Source organism: Etheostoma cragini, chromosome 11, assembly GCF_013103735.1.
Source record: "Etheostoma cragini isolate CJK2018 chromosome 11, CSU_Ecrag_1.0, whole genome shotgun sequence".
Taxonomy (NCBI): Eukaryota; Metazoa; Chordata; class Actinopteri; order Perciformes; family Percidae; genus Etheostoma; species Etheostoma cragini.
In genome coordinates this window covers 7329830-7347029 of record NC_048417.1, presented here as the reverse complement: position 1 = coordinate 7347029, position 17200 = coordinate 7329830, and the positions used below count along the sequence as shown (strand labels likewise).

Sequence of the window (17200 nt, the reverse complement as noted above, 5' to 3'; positions counted from 1 at the left end):
AACTACAGCAGGCAGGTGAGACAAAAATTTGAGGTTGACCCCGACCTTCATAAAACCTTATTCCTCTAACCAATGTTCTTGGCACTCACAATTCAGGCATTGTCATAATAAGTAACTTTAGTGTATGCATCAACATGGGCATCATTGACTGAGTCATAGTACTGTGTCTCGCCACATTAAAGGGGCTCTAAGGGACCGTTCAGTATTTATGGAATGGACCACCGGAGGAAAATAGGGAGGGTCTTTTTATTCTTTGTTAAGGAGGGGGGTCATCAAACCTTAGAAGATGGGTCCCCCCCTGTTTAGTCAGCCAGACAATTTGAGCTGCAGTTTTATAGAAACCGTGCGATTTCCCAAAGTGAAGAAATCCCGGCCACACATATAAACACGAAACTACTCATCATGTTCCACTGTGTTAATAAGACATCTACAGAATTCTTGTGTATTCATTAGCATGATTGCTGTACTGTTTAATCCAAAAACATCAAAAACACCAAAACGAACAAAAACATAGCGGACCAGACCAAGCTTTTTTTTTTAGGTCAAAGCTTGCGAACAGGCTTACGGGAGGACTCCAGGCTGTAGCCATACCCGACTCAAATATCCTACAGTTTCCAATGATTATTTGTGAAATTGTGCATTCTGATCATGGCCTTCACAATCTCCTGACCACACCATATTTGAAAATCTATAAATAGACCTTAAAAACGTGACAGAGCCCAGAAATCTCAAAGCACTGGAAGACTTTTGCAAGGAAGAATTGGCAAAGATACCTCAAACAAGACAATTGAAAGAGTCTTGGCTTTCTACAAGAAGCGTTTCCAAGCTGTGATTAACTCTGCAGGGTGCCCAAACTTTTGCAGATGCCATTTTTTTGTTTTCTCTTATTTTGAAGTGTAAATGATGGAAATAAAATTAACTTTTTGTGCCATATTATTCGAATGTCTAATCTGTCATTTGATGCCTTTTGGAGGTTTTTCTATCTTTTCTTGGCTTCTTTATGCACATTCATACACATTTTTACCTGGGGTGCCCAAACCTTCAAACCCCACTGTACATCTTCTGAAAGTTTTTTTGAGGATTCCTCATGGTTATAGCAATATAGATTTAATTTCAGATCGAAATAGAGAATGTATAATAGCCCGCTATGTTATAAATATTTTGATTAAAGCATTTTTTAAAATTATTCTGATAGCATTCAAGGAAAAAGAAATTTCCTGTGAAAAGTACAGTAGGGATGTTGATAGACTGGATGATGCATGTAAATGAAAAGCACTATACACACTGTTCATCAGGCCTAGTTTCCTAAAAGGTTTTCTATCTACAGGTCCATTAGCTGCTATATTATTTTCTTCATAAACCACAGGAAGTCTTACTGGTAACACAATGCTTGTTACTGTTAGTGCAGCTAATGTTGTCAGCGCCAGAGTTGAAGAATAGTTTCCCCAAGAAGACAATAATGTATAATTGAATGTTCTAATTTTTCAAAGTTGTGTTTTTCGTTTTGGTAATCAGTTACTTTATCATGTTCATATCATATCACAATTTCATCCTACAAAATATGACCGTCTAGAGTCAAATTAAAAACATGATACTATTTCTTGTTTTTTTTGTTCTTTTACTGCAAATGTACGTCACATCATGTTGTGCCACAAGCAGTCTGCAACAGTGTGGTTGAGATAAACGGTGGTGGAAAAGCTGACCTCCTCTGATACACTGCACACACCCACACAAATTCTTAGACACACTGCTGTGAATAGAGAGGTTTCTAAGGATGAGTGTGTGTGTGTTAATCAATGACTGTCATTCTGTGTGTGTGTGTGTGTGTGTGTGTGTGTGTTGGGGGGGGGGGTGTTCCTGCTCTCAACCAATCAACAGAGATCAGCAAATAGCAAGAAAGATTTAAAACCGGGCAGAGGAGACAGACGAGAGAGAGTCTGACTGAATCCACTCCAGCTGGCAGCACACAATTTTATAAGGTAAGCAAGCGGTTTAATTGGTACTCCTCCATGTTTATTTGAAATTGCATTGAAGCAAGTCTAATTTGGAAACTCACAGATGTACGACAAAACTTTAATTAATTAAAGTATTATATAACAATATTTGAAACCTTGATGAAGGTTGGGTACATGTCGCCATCTCAGCAATTAATAGTGGCAGCAATGTAACAAAAAACTATAATAATCATAACTGTACAGAGATCTAGTGACAAAAAAGATATAGCCTTGCACATTTGTTTTATACCATTTAAAATTCAGTCATGCCAATGGTCCAAAAGAGAGCACGTTAGATATTGGTTATTGTGGTTACGTTTTGCAGCTGTAGCACAGCAATTAAATATTTACAGTGGCCTCATCTGTAAAACACTGTAGCCAAATCTGTTTCGACATCAGTGTTTTCATGAATGTACATTTGTGATACGTGACTGTTTTATTGCATGTTCTTATTACAACAGCCCTGCGAGACAGACGGCGTGGGATAGCTTTGGTTATTTATTTTAACAATATCCATAGTAAATACACAAGGCAGTTACAGCATTACTAAAGCTGTAATAGGTCAATGTTAGGACCTCCTCTGGAGGGAGTAAACAAACCTACACTACCTGCTCAGCATCGAACAGCTGCCAGACAAAGTAAATAATTAGCTGGCAAACATATAGTGGAGCATTAAGCAGCCAAAGCCCACAACTGAGCTGAGGACTTATATCCATTAGGTGCATTGCCAAAAACACATCGCTAAGTGAATGCCAATGTGGCTTTATGTCGGCAGTATGAATATTAGGGCAGCTACTTATGTAAAATATATGACTATTTATGACACATATGATTGTTTAAATCTAAAATCGAGGTGGTTATGTAAATTAAAAGGTTATTCAAAGTTGCTGATGACTTCATGGAAAATTTTGTTTAACTGTGTGTAATCATTGTTGAATTTAACCCCACATTTTTGTCAGTCATATCGGTAGAGGAACTTGCTGTATAAAAGATAAGATCCTTCTGTCTTGTGCATATACCGTTTCATAACATATCTTCTACTGCATCCATGTGGAAATTGCTGCTGCATGCTTGTCGCTCGTATAATCTACCTAATCTTCACAATTTGTGTGTCCAGAATGATAAACTACACTACTACACAAAACCCAAAAACTGCACAAAATATTTAACCAAAGCTGAACAACTGTTAGACAAGAGGCACTACCAAGAATATACTACCGGTGAAAAGTTTGGGGTCACTTAGAAATTTACATTGCACTCCATTGTAGACATAATACCAGTTGAGATCAGTTGCATGTTTTTTTTAAACCAGGGCAGCAGTTTTCAAATTACATTAAGTGCTTGAATAATTGCAAAAAGGTTCTCTAATGTTTTCCTAGTTTAAAAAAAAAATGATATCAGATTAGTAAACAGAATGTGCCTTTGGAACATTGGATGAATGGTTGCTGATAATGGGCAATGTAAATATTGCATTAAGGATCAGCCCCCCCCACTCAGATCAGCTGGAATTCTGACTATAATGGAGTGGATGGAAATTTGGAAGTAATCTCAAACCTTTGACCGGTAGTGTATATTAAGTAGGCCTAAAACAAATATGATTCTGTGGTAAAACTACTCCTTAGTTCTAACTCTAATTAATATGTTTCACTGCTCATTTTCATCACAGTCCAAATGCTGCAGTCACTTCTTGATCACTAAGTATTTCACATGCCCTGCATCTAGCTAAGCCGTTATCATTTAAAATACAGGAAGCGTCTTTTTAGCCAAGAACCATGTTGTATATTTAATGTAACAAAGACAAAGGTAAGTGCAGCTAGTTGTATGCAATCTCTATGAAAAAAAACAAAGACTTCAAATACAAACATGGCATGATGTCCCAATAGGCCACATCCATTTTGTTACACCATGTTAATTATGTAATAAGAAGCAAAACCATGTTGTATAACTTTGAATGTGCATGGTCTCTCTCAGAAAATGGACACTTACCGACTTCTCTTCCTCATCTTCATGGTGATAACTACATCTGAATGTTCAGGTAGGGTACTCATTATGATGAAGAGTGGATTAATGGTTTATGCAGCTTCAACTATGTAAAAAATCTTTTCCCATTGAACTACACTTGTGGGTGCAGTATGTAGACTCATACTGCTGAGGATGCACATGTAGAGGAACTACCAACTTCTAGCAAAATTATAAAATATGTTCACCCTAACAGACAATGCCAGAATATAACAGATTTTATTCTGTCAGTATGTGTTGAAAAGTAATTTGCATTTATATTATGCAATACAAGGATATGATTGTATTAGTCTATTTAATATCCTTATTGTCAACAAGTTCAACAAAAAGACCAAAACCAACAATGAATGTATTTGATCTGTCTGTGTAACCAAAACCTTTTACAGCTCATTCGTCTGTGCCATATAGCTCCATTGTTGTCCAGCAACTTTTAAAAACACATCAATGAGCCACATGTTCCTTCATTACCATGAAACCACACTGTAGTTTATTGTCATTAAATCCTACACACGCCATCCTGCTACTGGAAATACTAACTAAAGCACCAAATCCACACCATTTACTCCTGTTTGAGCTTTGAGTTGAGTGCCCAGTGGTTTTAGGATATTACTAAAAAATGTTTGAAACTCTATGTTTAATAATATATCTAAGGTTTTATGTGTTCAGTATGAAAAAAAATTGATTGAAGTTGAGTGCCACACAAGTATTGAGAGATGGTTAACACATTGTTGGTTGGTTCCTTTCATGCTATTTGTCATCAAAACAAATTTCAATAAAGCCAGCCTTATCCTTTAATACAGCATAAATCTAAATACAATACTCACATATACTAATACAGTTTATCCCACATAGTTTGTTTTTCATACCCTCTTATTCTTATAGGAGTGTTTTATAAGGGGGCAGCTGTGGCTGAAGTGGTAGAGCAGTCGCCTACTAATCGGAGCACAGGTGGTTTGATCCCTGACCCTGAACTCTGAATTGCTCTCGATGCAGCTTTGTTGGTCTGTGTGTGATTGTGTGCAATTGTTTATTTGATTGGTAGGTGGCACCTTTTACGGCAGCCTTGGCCAAAGTATATGAACGTGTGTGCATGGTAAATGGTTCCTGTACTATGTGAAAGTGCTTTGAGTAGTTGCTAAGACTAGAAAAGCGCAAGATAAATACTGGGTATTTACATAAATAAGCACCCCTAGCAGCGGCAGGAAACAAGACCCACAGGAGCGTTTTCTGTCCTCATACCTAAATGTAACTGTTAAAATAGTCGCAGTTTGGTTAAGAATAGGCACAACAAGTACTTTGTTAGATGTAGAAAAAGAGTACAATTGTTACTTCACTTCCATGCGTACGTACATGTAGTTACATGGCGTAACTACACACAGAATGGAGAATGTGATTTTATTTACTTCGTTAAAGTTAAAATTACTCAAGGTTTTACTTTTATTCATTTGTTCTGCATTAGTAATTAACCTGTTCAAGACTGCTTTTTTTACATTACCAGGAATTAATAATATTGTGTTTTTCACTTTATCATTATTATTTCTATCATCTTCTCTCACATTTTCAGGGACAGTCAAGCCCAAATGCAAAGACATGGACAAGCTTTCATTCAACCTGTCGGAAGGGGAGGCATTTTACTTCGAGCCTAATGAAGTTGCAAGCGGCCTCTCTAATGAAGATATCACATGGTACAAAAATGAGAATGAGACTATTACCACTGACAAGAACAAGAATGTACATTACCGTGGTGAAGCACTCTTTTTCTTAAACCTGCTCCCTGAGAACTCTGGCACTTACACTGCCTGGTGAGCATACTTCTGTCTATTCAACATTTTGGCAACTGAGTTCAAATTCATCATCTTTTGGTAACTCTACCTAACGATCTGTTAATACAGCCACTGATGAATGAACAGACTGAATCACAGAAAACTATCGCTTCTTCTCCAGGGAAAAAGCCCCACCAGGAAAGTGTTACAAATATGATGTGGAAGTTAACGTCGTCAAATCAAGCCAAATGAAGGAACTCCTCTACGGAGAAATCAAAAACTCAGACATGAACAAAAGAATCCCATGTCCAAAGCCTGTCAATAAAACATGTCAAAAGTTGAAAGGAAAATTCACGTGGAAGAAGGTACGTGTGATTACTGTGACACTAAAGTGGAATGTAATAATCTATTGTTAAAATACATGTAGCAGTAGAGAGCCAGCATTTCTGTTAAGTGTTGCATGGACTCAAATGTAAAACAGCCGAGCATGTAAGGTATAAATTAGCTTCACTTACTGTAGTTAATGTTCAGAACAGCTGTGCTCTTCTTTATTCTTTGTTACCTACGTAATTATGGGTACTTCCTGGTTATATCAACTACACAATATCCATTTTCTACGATAGTACCAAGTAAGTTGTTTTTCCTAGGAATCTTTGAGAAAATCCCAGTTACTTATGAGTTGGCTTGTAGGAAATGGTAAACAAATTATGCTTTATTTAACATTTTATAAGGCAAAGTGTATTGAAAAGTAATCATACATAATTATACATTTTTCTTACCTTATTATTTAATATATGTTGGGCTCATACATTTAGTATGCTAAATTGCACATTTACTTTCAGTTGTCTTTCTTTTTGTAAAACCACTCCGTTTATTCTAACATGCTATACTGATATGAACGCAAAGAAATTGATTGCCAAGGCCTGAAAATAGTGTGTCAAATCTTATTTCCCCCCCCAAAAAAATGCAGGACAACAAACCCCTTCAAGGTCGCCATGAAGATGATCTTAGGATTAATAATGCTAGCAAAGATGACGAGGGAATCTACACGTGCATTTGTACCTGGACATACAACGGCAAGGAGTATGAATCGTCAGCCTCCAGGGAGCTAAAGGTTGAAGGTGAGAGATATTTTTCAGTTTAATTCTTTAGTTTGGGTAGTAAAAATCCAAATGAGTTCAGGAGCTTGTTAGTTAACTTAGACCTCCTGCACACTGCCTGCGCGGCGTGATCGTGCGTTTCTGTTGCGTGGCGGCTGCGCGCCATTTTCTATGCACACCATTTTCTAGCACACCAGAACTGGGCTGACGTGCCGCTGCTTCAGCTAACCTTACAATCACCTTACTGTACACATGTATGTTTTCCATTGATAAAATGAAATAGCATGTTCAACTTTATTTTGTCATTATTTTTGCATGGTGCCCAAACTTTTGCAGATGCCATTTTAATGTTTTCTTTTTATTTGAAAATGTAAATGATGGAAATAAAATCTAACTTTTTCGTGACATATTATACGCATGTCTAATCTGTCATTTGGAGATCTTTTCTTGGCTTCTTTATGCACATTAACACACATTTGTACCTGGGATGCCCAAACTTTCGAGCCCCGCTGCATGCCCTGGAAAAGAGCACCAATACAAGAGAACCAGTGTACTCACTTACTTTTGATTGACGACCTGGAGGCCATAGAGTACATAATGTCCCTAGTCAAGTGAAAGTAATTGCCAACTGGGACAATGCCCGGTATTCCAGATGGCCAGTCCAGCCCTTCCTGAGACGTGTGTCACGCAGGCAACGTGCAAGCTCTAACCTGTTAACATGGGAGCCAAAATAAAAACAGAACACTACGCAGCTGACAAGCTCACGCCACGCAGGCAGTGTGCAGGAGCCCTTAGGCTACCTTTTAACTGATGATGTATAGACCAAAATCATCCATGGGGTTCCTAGCAGATTGTTTATACCACTAGCTAATGCTTAGACTTCAGTCGGATCAGTTCACAGTTATTAAACAAACATTCGAAATAAACCCAAGTTGATTTCCTGTTGCAGTGTATGTGAATGGAATCAACTGACAGGAAGTTAACAAGGGGCCAGGCTGTGGCCTAGCAATGGAATTCCATTAAAAAGGTCAATACAATACAGAACACTAACATAACTCAAATTAGTATGTATTAGTATTTGATTGTACTGTTAAATGTATGGGCATTTGTGATTGTATTCATCTACTTTGTGTGATCTATCACCTTGTAACCAAACCCTCGGTAATCATGTTTAAATATGAATGAGAATGTATCACTTAAAAACATACGGTATATATTCCCCCTAACTTAAGTTATGTTGGTTGAAATTTGGTAAATTGGTAAATTTGGTAAGTGTACCGTTGACTGTAAATTACTTCATTTTGAATTACTGGGCCATATCAGGGAACACCCCACATGGACCTGCAAAATCCACAACTGCTTCAAGAAAGGGAAAACTCAGCATCACTCGTCGCTGAGAACAGTGAATAGGACCGGTCCTCCACATATACAGAAAATCTACCATAACCTACACCCTGCAAAAGGGCTCATATAACCATAAACAGCCCAACGCATCCCCAACTTGGACACTGTGGATTGTACAATAACCAGGCTCATCATCTTTTTTGCCCAGGCTGTAAAACTGGTGACCAGCTCCACTCGAATTGTCCCACCCTCAGTACGCCTAAACATGAACCTTTTAAATTGCTGCTGCATTATCACAAAGACATGAAGTGGACCTCTTACTATATTGTTACCCCAAACATTGTGTTGCGTTTTAATAATGTGCAACTGCAAATAGAGACCGCCAGGCCAACTGAACTTCATATGTAAAATTGGTGTAGTACCCCATGAACAATGCATTGTAGTACTTGTCTTAATGTACTATACAAACTCATACTACTGTTGTTACAGTCACGTTGGACTCTGCACTCCGATTTGCACTATTGTTGCCTTATTAAACTAAGTTTCGTTGTCTAACTTTGTTTTTTACTAAATTGGTTTGTAGGCAATTTTTTTTAAGCATGTCTTAGAGATCAGAAATGCTTTGTTTGCCAATGTACAATGTACACAGGAATCAGACTAAGTGACTCAGCGCAGTAATAAATGTTAAAAGCAAGGTTGTAAGGTTAAGTTAAAAAAAAAAAAAAAAGTTTAACACAAATTATATACAGTTAAAAATACTATGTTATGCTACATAAACTGTTTGGCATTGTACGTAAGTTAAGAATAACACATGTACTGCATAATGCTACATTTGCACATAATGCATAGGGGTTATTGCATATAACAATAAACCTTTAAATATTGAGTCATCTGCTTCTCCCTCTGATTCCCTAGATCTATTTTCAAAGGATCTACTCAAATTTGTCCTGGGCTAATTGTAAGCTTAAAAGAATTTTTTTTTTAATACCTTTGGTGGTTTGATTTGAATTGTTTTAGTCAGTTCAAAGATTTGTAGCCACTGTAGTTAGTTCATCTTCTTTTCACCGCGTTTTAAGTACACGTCAGTGTGTAAAGGAGTAAGACAACGCATCAGTGTATTCTACTGTGATATATGGTGTTGATTCAGTTCATCACTTCATTCCCTAACTTGCTGGTTCAATCTCTTTAGTTCAGTCCAAAACTAGGCTCAAACAAGCACTCTTTTTAAGCCTTAGCTATGTACAAAAGTACAGTCGTACATATAATTTGATTCAATTTTATTTATCATAAGTTATCTAGAGACACTTTACACATGCGTTGATGTAGCAGCGCCCTGCTACATCCTGCGTTACAGGATGTAGCAGGGCACTAGGGCGTTACAGGATGTAGCAGGGAACTAGGGCATTACAGGATGTAGCAGGGCGCTGCAGGGTATAGCAAGACGTAGCAGGGCGCAGAGCGGGAACACGGTGACAGCTGCAACCAGGATTTAGGTGCCACCCTAATCCAAAGAAAACTGCTGGGATGAAAAATATAAGGACTCTGAGGAATAAGCTCCCCAGAAATACGTTAGTAACAAGCATTTCTGGGACATGGATGTACACAGATGGACAGAGAGGAGAGAGGAGCTCAGTGTGTCAAAGGAAGTCCCCTAGCAGTCTAAAACCATAACAGCATATTTAAGAGCTGGTGCAAGGCAAACCTGAGCCGGTTCTATAAGGGTTGGTAGATGAATCTAGCATGCAGGCTGAAATTCAATCGTGTCGTCGGGATAAAGCTATAAACAGAAGGAAACTCTGCAAGCTGCTAGGCTAATGTGCAAAAACAAACACTGCAGCTGTAACATTAATGTATCTACCTCAGCTGAGAATGGAGAAATGGCTTTGCCTTTCCTACCGTAATAGGAATATAAAAAGGAATATGGCACCAAAAGGACTACTAGTAATTTAAAGATGATTGGATCTGGACGAGAAGGATAACTCTGGGAGTTGGAAGGGATGTGTCGCGATTCTGCCATCTCAATCCTCAATTCGCGATTTCGGTTTTATTTTCCATATCATAACATCCCTAGTAGACAGGGTCCAAGAAACAGGTAGATGGCTTAGCTGAAGAGACCTTTAACATTAATTGGTGAAGGTCTATAGGGTAAAAGCAGTCCAAGTATATGCCAGGTCTTGTCGTTCTCTCTAGAGGTCCTGTATTTAAAAGATAAACTGTTCCAACTTGAGGGCAAGAGGAGATGAATTGTATCTCTAATTGTTGTACTTTTATCAATAAAGAAGCTCATGAAGTTGTCACTACTCTGAGCTATAGGAATAGATAACACAAAAGAGATGTGACTCTCTGTCAGTCTGGCTAGAGTGCTGCAAAGAACCCTTGGGTAGTTCTTAATTTCTACTATTATTATGAGTAGTAGTCTGATCTGGCATTTCTGAGGGCCTTCCCATATGTTTTCAGATTGTCTTGCCAATCTAAACAACATTCTTCCGGTTTGGTGGAACGCCATTTAATTTTAAGTTGAAATAAATGTTGGAAAATCTTCCTTAAATTAAGCTATAATGACTCCTTGTGACAATTTCCTGCATGTCTAGCTATAACGCTGTCCGATGGACATCTAGTGATATAATAAGCCGATATTAGGCATTTCCTGAATTCTCGTATTGGCATATATATATATATATATATATATATATATACACATAGGTTTATTCATCAGAATAATTTATAATGACAAATAAATTAGTCTGATAAATTAATATTAAAAAAATAAAAATAGACTGTCAACCATGTTATGTTGTTGTTGCGTAGTTTGTCCACCAGCGGGCACTCTAAAAAGTTCTTGTCGGCAACACAGATTTTTTTTTTTTTTTTTTTTTTTGTTCAGAGGACTTTAAGTTCCATAGCTTAAGTTAGTAAGCTAACTTAAGTAAGTAGTTAGTTTTATTTATCAGAACATATATTTTGTGGTTCCTCTGTTCTGATGTGACAATAAAACAAATTAACATATTATGTTAGTGAGAACTCATAAATAACTTCAAATAACTAATGTTAGGGAAATCTGTTTTGTTACGCGTTTCTGATATTTATATATAGGTCGAAATATTAGAATTTCGTTTTTTTGATGAATATTTGTATCGGCCTTAAAAATCCTTTATCGGTCAGGATCTGGTGACAGAAGTTTTCGAGTTTTAACTATTTTTGTTTGTGCATCAGGTAAGAAAACAATTGATTAGGGTCATATTATTGGAACGTGACCGTTGACAAGTGTCCTAAAGAAGAGAACAGAAAATGCTCAACGTTGTTTTGTTCTTGCTTTTCTGCAGAGCATGTTGCCTTCCGTGAATTAAAGATCCTCTCTCCAATCGACAAGGACCAGTTGGCTGACGAAGGTAGGAAAACTTCCCCTAATAACACCAGAATTCTGTCATAATACTGCAAATACAACAATTGATGTACTGACTAAACCACTTACACCTTACTTTTTCTGTGAAATATCTGAACTGTTTTTTTTGTTAGAAACTGTTAGAATTATCGACCCTAGTCGATTATCGGGACGTTTTTTGACAGTTTGCAGATTATCTGTATTGGCTTTTTATTTGCCTGATAAAGGATAAAGTCAATTAATAAGTGTCTGTCCCTCTGCTCCAGTTTCACTTATTGCTAAGTCTAATGTCCTGCCCAAAACACTAACTAATACTGTGTATTATGTTAAAAGTTTCTAATTTATTAAATAAATGCTTTAAGCATTTAAACAACATTTTGTGTTGGAGTTTATAACATTCCAATTTGGACTTAAATACTTTAATTTTCACTGTAAATGCACACTGGTTCCAATTATCGGTTATTAGTTTTATAAATTACTAATTATCAGTATCAGCTTTAATAACCAGTATTGGTCGATCCCCAATAGAGATCCATTAAGAGTTTTGTAAAAGGCACCTACTATAAAAGCAAAGACTTTGATATGCTGGTTGTATTTCAACAAACACTGTCACTGAAACACTCATTTCTAAAGATTATATGCATAAACTTTGGAAAATGAAAGTATTTTCAAGGGCACAACAATCCTGCTCACCCAGAAATATTCATAAATAACTTAACTAGTTATGATAGGAAAACTTGTTCTACCAGGTGTTGGGATCAAGCTGAACTGCTCAGTTTTCTGTGGGACTACCAAGGAAAGTGACTGCGATGCTGGCTGGATGGTTGACGGAATCCCTTTCAACCAGCTCAATGGATACACCCAAACCACCAACACGTAAGCCTCATCAAAAGCAGTACTACCATTCAAGAAGAAAGATCACATAATGTGTGAAATGTTTTACTACTACACCAGAGTTGTGATATTTTGATAAAAAACTAAGCCATTTAGGCTAGGCTAAAATAATAATTACGTGATTGCTCTGCTGATATGGTAGTTCTCAGACCTTCTGACAGACACAGAGCCCTGTTTGAAAGCCATGATGTCTCTATTTTTCAATGGTGGGCCAAACAGAGAACAGGGAGGTAACCTTGCCCCTTATGACCTCGTAAGGGGCAAGATTCCAGATCGGCCCATCTGAGCTTTCAGGCGGAGTAGGATACCCAGGGCTCGGTTTACACCTATTGTCATTTTTATTTTAACCACTGGGGGACAATAGGCAGGCTGGGGGAAACCATATTAAAGTTAAAAAAACCTCATAAACGTAAATGTTCATGCCATGGGACCTTTAAGACTTTAAGGACGTGCTGGGACCCTGCTACTATAGTGTTGGCAATTTTTTATTTAGTTACCTCTTAGCGAAATAAGACACTGAAAAGCTTAAGACGTTTTTTCACCATCAGAAAAGTTAGTTTGGTTTATCCAGCATTCAATGTCTGTTCAAAATGGTTTTAATTCCCACATAATATTTAAAATGCTCCAGTGTGACTGTGACATTGCTATCCCCAGTATGTGTCTAAAAACTTTTCTGCAAAATACTTAAAAAACTTAAATTTAATTGTGTGTACAGTATATTTCTTGCCCTGGTTGAATGCCACTTAAACATTAAGTGAAACACTTAAACACTTCAGTCTTTGTAATAAATGATGATGGCATTTGTCTCCTAATCTTTGATGCACCAAACTGTTTTGCAGCATCATCGATAATTCTTCAAGGAATACCTTCTCCACTGCAATCCTGACTATCGAAAAAGTTTCTGCTAATCATTTCAAGACTAAATTTGAATGCATCGGCAAAAGCATCTTCTACGAGTGTTTTCACTCTTTAACTCTTAGGCGTAGAGGTTAGTGACGGGATCACAGATGAGTATGACTACCATACCATAGCTTTGGCTACACACAGTCGCAGACGTTTTCTTTTTAACTTTGATTTGCATGTTTGTTTCTCAGAGTCAATAATCCCACTGGTCACTGGAGCAGTGTGTGTGCTGTTCTTCGTTGTGTTGGCTGCCGTGCTTGTCAAGTGCTTTGCCATCGACCTCATTCTCTTCTTCAGACCCTACTTCCCTTTAAGCAGTTACAATAATGGTAAGAAAAGATTTTTTTCTTATAAGTAGAGGATTTCGAAGTCAGCTTTAGTGTTCAGTTTTTCCAACTTTGGACGGAGCAAGGCTAGCTGTTACCACCTGCTTCCAGTCTTTATGCCAAGCTAATCGCCTACTTTAAAAAACAACTCAACAGGTTCACTTCACTTTCAATTCATTTATTGAAAATATGAAAAATGCAAACATTCGTCTTTGAGGTAGGCAATCAGATTCGACTAATTGACCTTTTTTTTAACAATATTTTGCCAACCAAAAACAACTTTCTTTATTAGGATTAGGCCAAATGTTGCATTTTGTGTATATGGTCCGTGACCTTAAAAAAAACTTAATTTAACATAATGAACTCAATAAAATGTTTAAATGTAAACAAATCAACTTGAAGTTGACTTCAGTGGACTTTATCCGCTCCTGTTGAAAGAAACAACAAAAATAAAATACACCAAAATACAAAATACACCAAAACAAACAAATCACCAAAGTGCTATTATGATGCTGTTTGGCTTTTCCCCCTTTCCTTTGTGTTATATATCTTTTTGTGCACATTATAAATTAGGTTTAAAAAGTGGATGTATTGTGAATGTGATCATGAGTCTGAGACATTGTGTAACCAGTGAGGAATTCTTTTTGAGACAGTTAGAGAATGGGAAAACTGTTTCCTTGCATGTGTTGGCCACTGATTCACAAAAGACAGATGGGAAGTCTTTGCTCCACACTCACACTTCGGTTCACAACAACCATAGAGCGCAGGGTGTGGTGACAAGGCTGCTTTGGGTTATAATGACCTAATAAAGATATTTTAAAGCTACTCAACCTTCCATGAATTTTTATTTTCCAGATGGGAAAGTGTATGATGCCTATGTGGTCTACCACATGCAGAGCATGGACAAAGCCACTGAGGACACACTCTGTCAGTTCGTCACCCAGATTTTGCCCTCCGTCCTCGAGAAAAAATGCGGATATCGACTCTTTATCCACGGGAGGGATGACGTACCCGGGGAAGGTCTGAAATTATAGTTTTTTAATTTTTGGAAATGTTCCTGGTAACTCAGAAAGCAGTCTTTTCAAACCCTATGTCCAGCAGGAAGCTGCACGATCAAGAAACCTGTCCTAAGTCTTTGTTTGTGTGCAAAACTCAAGCTCTTCTGCCATGCACCGGCAGATCCTGAGCACCTCTACTGCAGTATTACGTGTGGCAGCATCAGATGTAGAAATTCACAAACACTGAAGTAAAATAAAATATTTTTGACTAGCTAATGAGCATACTAAGCTTAACTATAAATGTACATATCATTACCGTTGTCGATGTACATACTCCCTCAGAAACTTGGTAGCGAAGTGGGTTTTGACATGCACAGTCTTTTCTCCCATGCTACCGTCCACACGTGGCTATGGCGTTAGCTCAACTTTAGTGGCATTACCATTACCAATTAAAACAGCTCAAAACACTTTACTCTTACAGCATGGTTGCATACTGACATAAATCTCCCTGGTCTAAAGTTGAATGAACAGTAATTTAAACAATATACTGAAAATAAAACGAACTTTAGGCGTTTCTCTGACTGTTCACTGCTTCTTTTACTCTCAATCTGTCTGTTGTTCCGTTAAGTCCCGCCCCCTCAACCCGATAGGTTACAAGACTCCTCTGATTGGCACTTATAGGCTAGTAACAAAATTGGCACCTGGCCGCACCCACTACAAAAGAAAAGCACCTGAGGCTATTTATTTCAGCCTCTTACCTAACTCTCCAAAATGTGTTTCTCTATGTTACTGTAAATGTTATTATAGCCTATACCAGGGATAATTAAACCAGCCCATATGTTTTTGTTAACAGAAATACATGTAGAACATTTTTTTTTTTTAATTAAAAAAATGTAGCAGGGTGCTAGATATGTTTTAATTTTCAAATTGTTTCACAGAACCATTAATGCAACATAAAGGTTCAACTCTCTTCTTGCATTCCTTAACCTTTTTCCTCCATTGATGTGTTTTTTTTTTACAATTTACAGGGCTCTTAACAGCCATCAGAGTTGGTCAAATAAAATCTGCTAAGTCTAAGTAAAGAAATGTAAAGCAACGTTTTTGCACCACTTTTCAAATACTACTTAAACTAGTTAAGCATTTTACCTGACCCCACAGACCGTCTGGAGCTAGTGGAGGAGCGCATGAAGCAGAGCCGGAGGCTGATGGTCATCCTCACCCCGGATTCAGGATCAGAGTTACAGAGCACAGACCATCGTCATGCCTCGCCCCAAAACGCAGCGATAGGAGAGTTTGACTGGCAGGTAGGAGTCTAACAGCAAGCAGTAATTATATGTTTTATTTTTTACCTGCAAAGTGTGGTAGTTTTGAAAAGAATGCATACTTTTGATGATTCCCCAAAGGGGAAATTTAATTTTTACACTCTGTTGTTACATTAAATTACACACAAGCACACATGCACAAACAGGACCGATATATGCACTAATGGAGAGATTTCAGAGTAACAGGCCTGCCCATTAAAGGTGCCCCAAGCAGTTGGGGGTTCTGTGACTTGCTCAAGCATCTCAACACAACTAAAACCCTATAGGAGGTAACCTAAAAATGATAAATACTGAGAAGGACTGACGACATTCCGAATAGTTGTGGTGATATGAATATTTACGCCACCTATACTGTATATACAAAAATAAATGAAATAATAAAGATGATGAGATAAGTGTCAATTATTGTTTGATATCTTGACATGAGATAATGAAGATGCTTTTATTAATTAAGGCTAAAAACACAACCATGTCCAACCATCCCAATTAATGGCTTTCATACTTTATATCATGTAGCCAAAGAATTATTTGGTCATTTAACTTAAAGTGTGAGAGATTGCCCCAGGGAAAACATCTGTCTAACTAAACATCCCATGTGTGAGTAAACCGTTTTTATTGTTGATTATTTTCCATGCAGGTGGGGCTCCACCATGTGTTGTTCCAGAGGGAAATGAGTGTGATTCTAGTCCAGCTGGGGGACACTGGGCCACAAGAATACACTCACCTTTCCGCTGGCTTGCAGCACCTGATTCTCAAGAGCGCCCCTATTAAGTGGCCAGAGGGGTCGCGTGGCGCTGCCGCATGGAACTCACGCTTCTGGAAGAGAGTGCGATATCTGATGCCTGCAATACCTGCAGTAAAACGTCCACAGTCTGCTATAATTTGAAACCCTTATGGATTTGTATTGACCTTCCTGTAATGACAGATACCGTATGTAGCATGTGCAAAACAAAAGGCTCCAATCGCACCAATCCCATCACACAGATGTGTGGGATCACAGGCATCAGTTCTATAGGAATGGTGCTAGGTCCATAATATTGTATTTACCGGTTAAGGAAGTTTATTCCTCCATTAAACTGTGTACATTTAATTGCATAGATCATTATCACCCCCTGCTGGTTAAAAAACTGATATAAATGGCAATGGGTGAAATAT

General features: G+C 37.7%; 1 protein-coding gene and 1 long non-coding RNA gene across 2 annotated transcripts in view; one reads left to right on the top strand and one right to left on the bottom strand.

Moving 5' to 3' along the window:
- LOC117952385 overlaps window positions 1-8769 on the bottom strand; it is a 14177-nt gene extending 5408 nt beyond the window's left edge. Inside the window, exon 1 of the long non-coding RNA XR_004658403.1 lies at window positions 8652-8769. This is a non-coding gene — a long non-coding RNA (uncharacterized LOC117952385). The remainder of the gene's footprint in view (window positions 1-8651) is intronic.
- Window positions 1853-17200, top strand: il1rl1 (interleukin 1 receptor-like 1). Its single transcript, XM_034884627.1, has 12 exons — window positions 1853-1979; window positions 3966-4029; window positions 5578-5815; window positions 5958-6141; window positions 6747-6897; window positions 11544-11609; window positions 12352-12478; window positions 13336-13484; window positions 13591-13728; window positions 14581-14745; window positions 15882-16027; window positions 16683-17200. The coding sequence occupies exons 2-12, from the start codon at window positions 3969-3971 to the stop codon at window positions 16929-16931; spliced, it is 1674 nt and encodes a 557-aa protein (XP_034740518.1). The 5' UTR covers window positions 1853-1979; window positions 3966-3968; the 3' UTR covers window positions 16932-17200.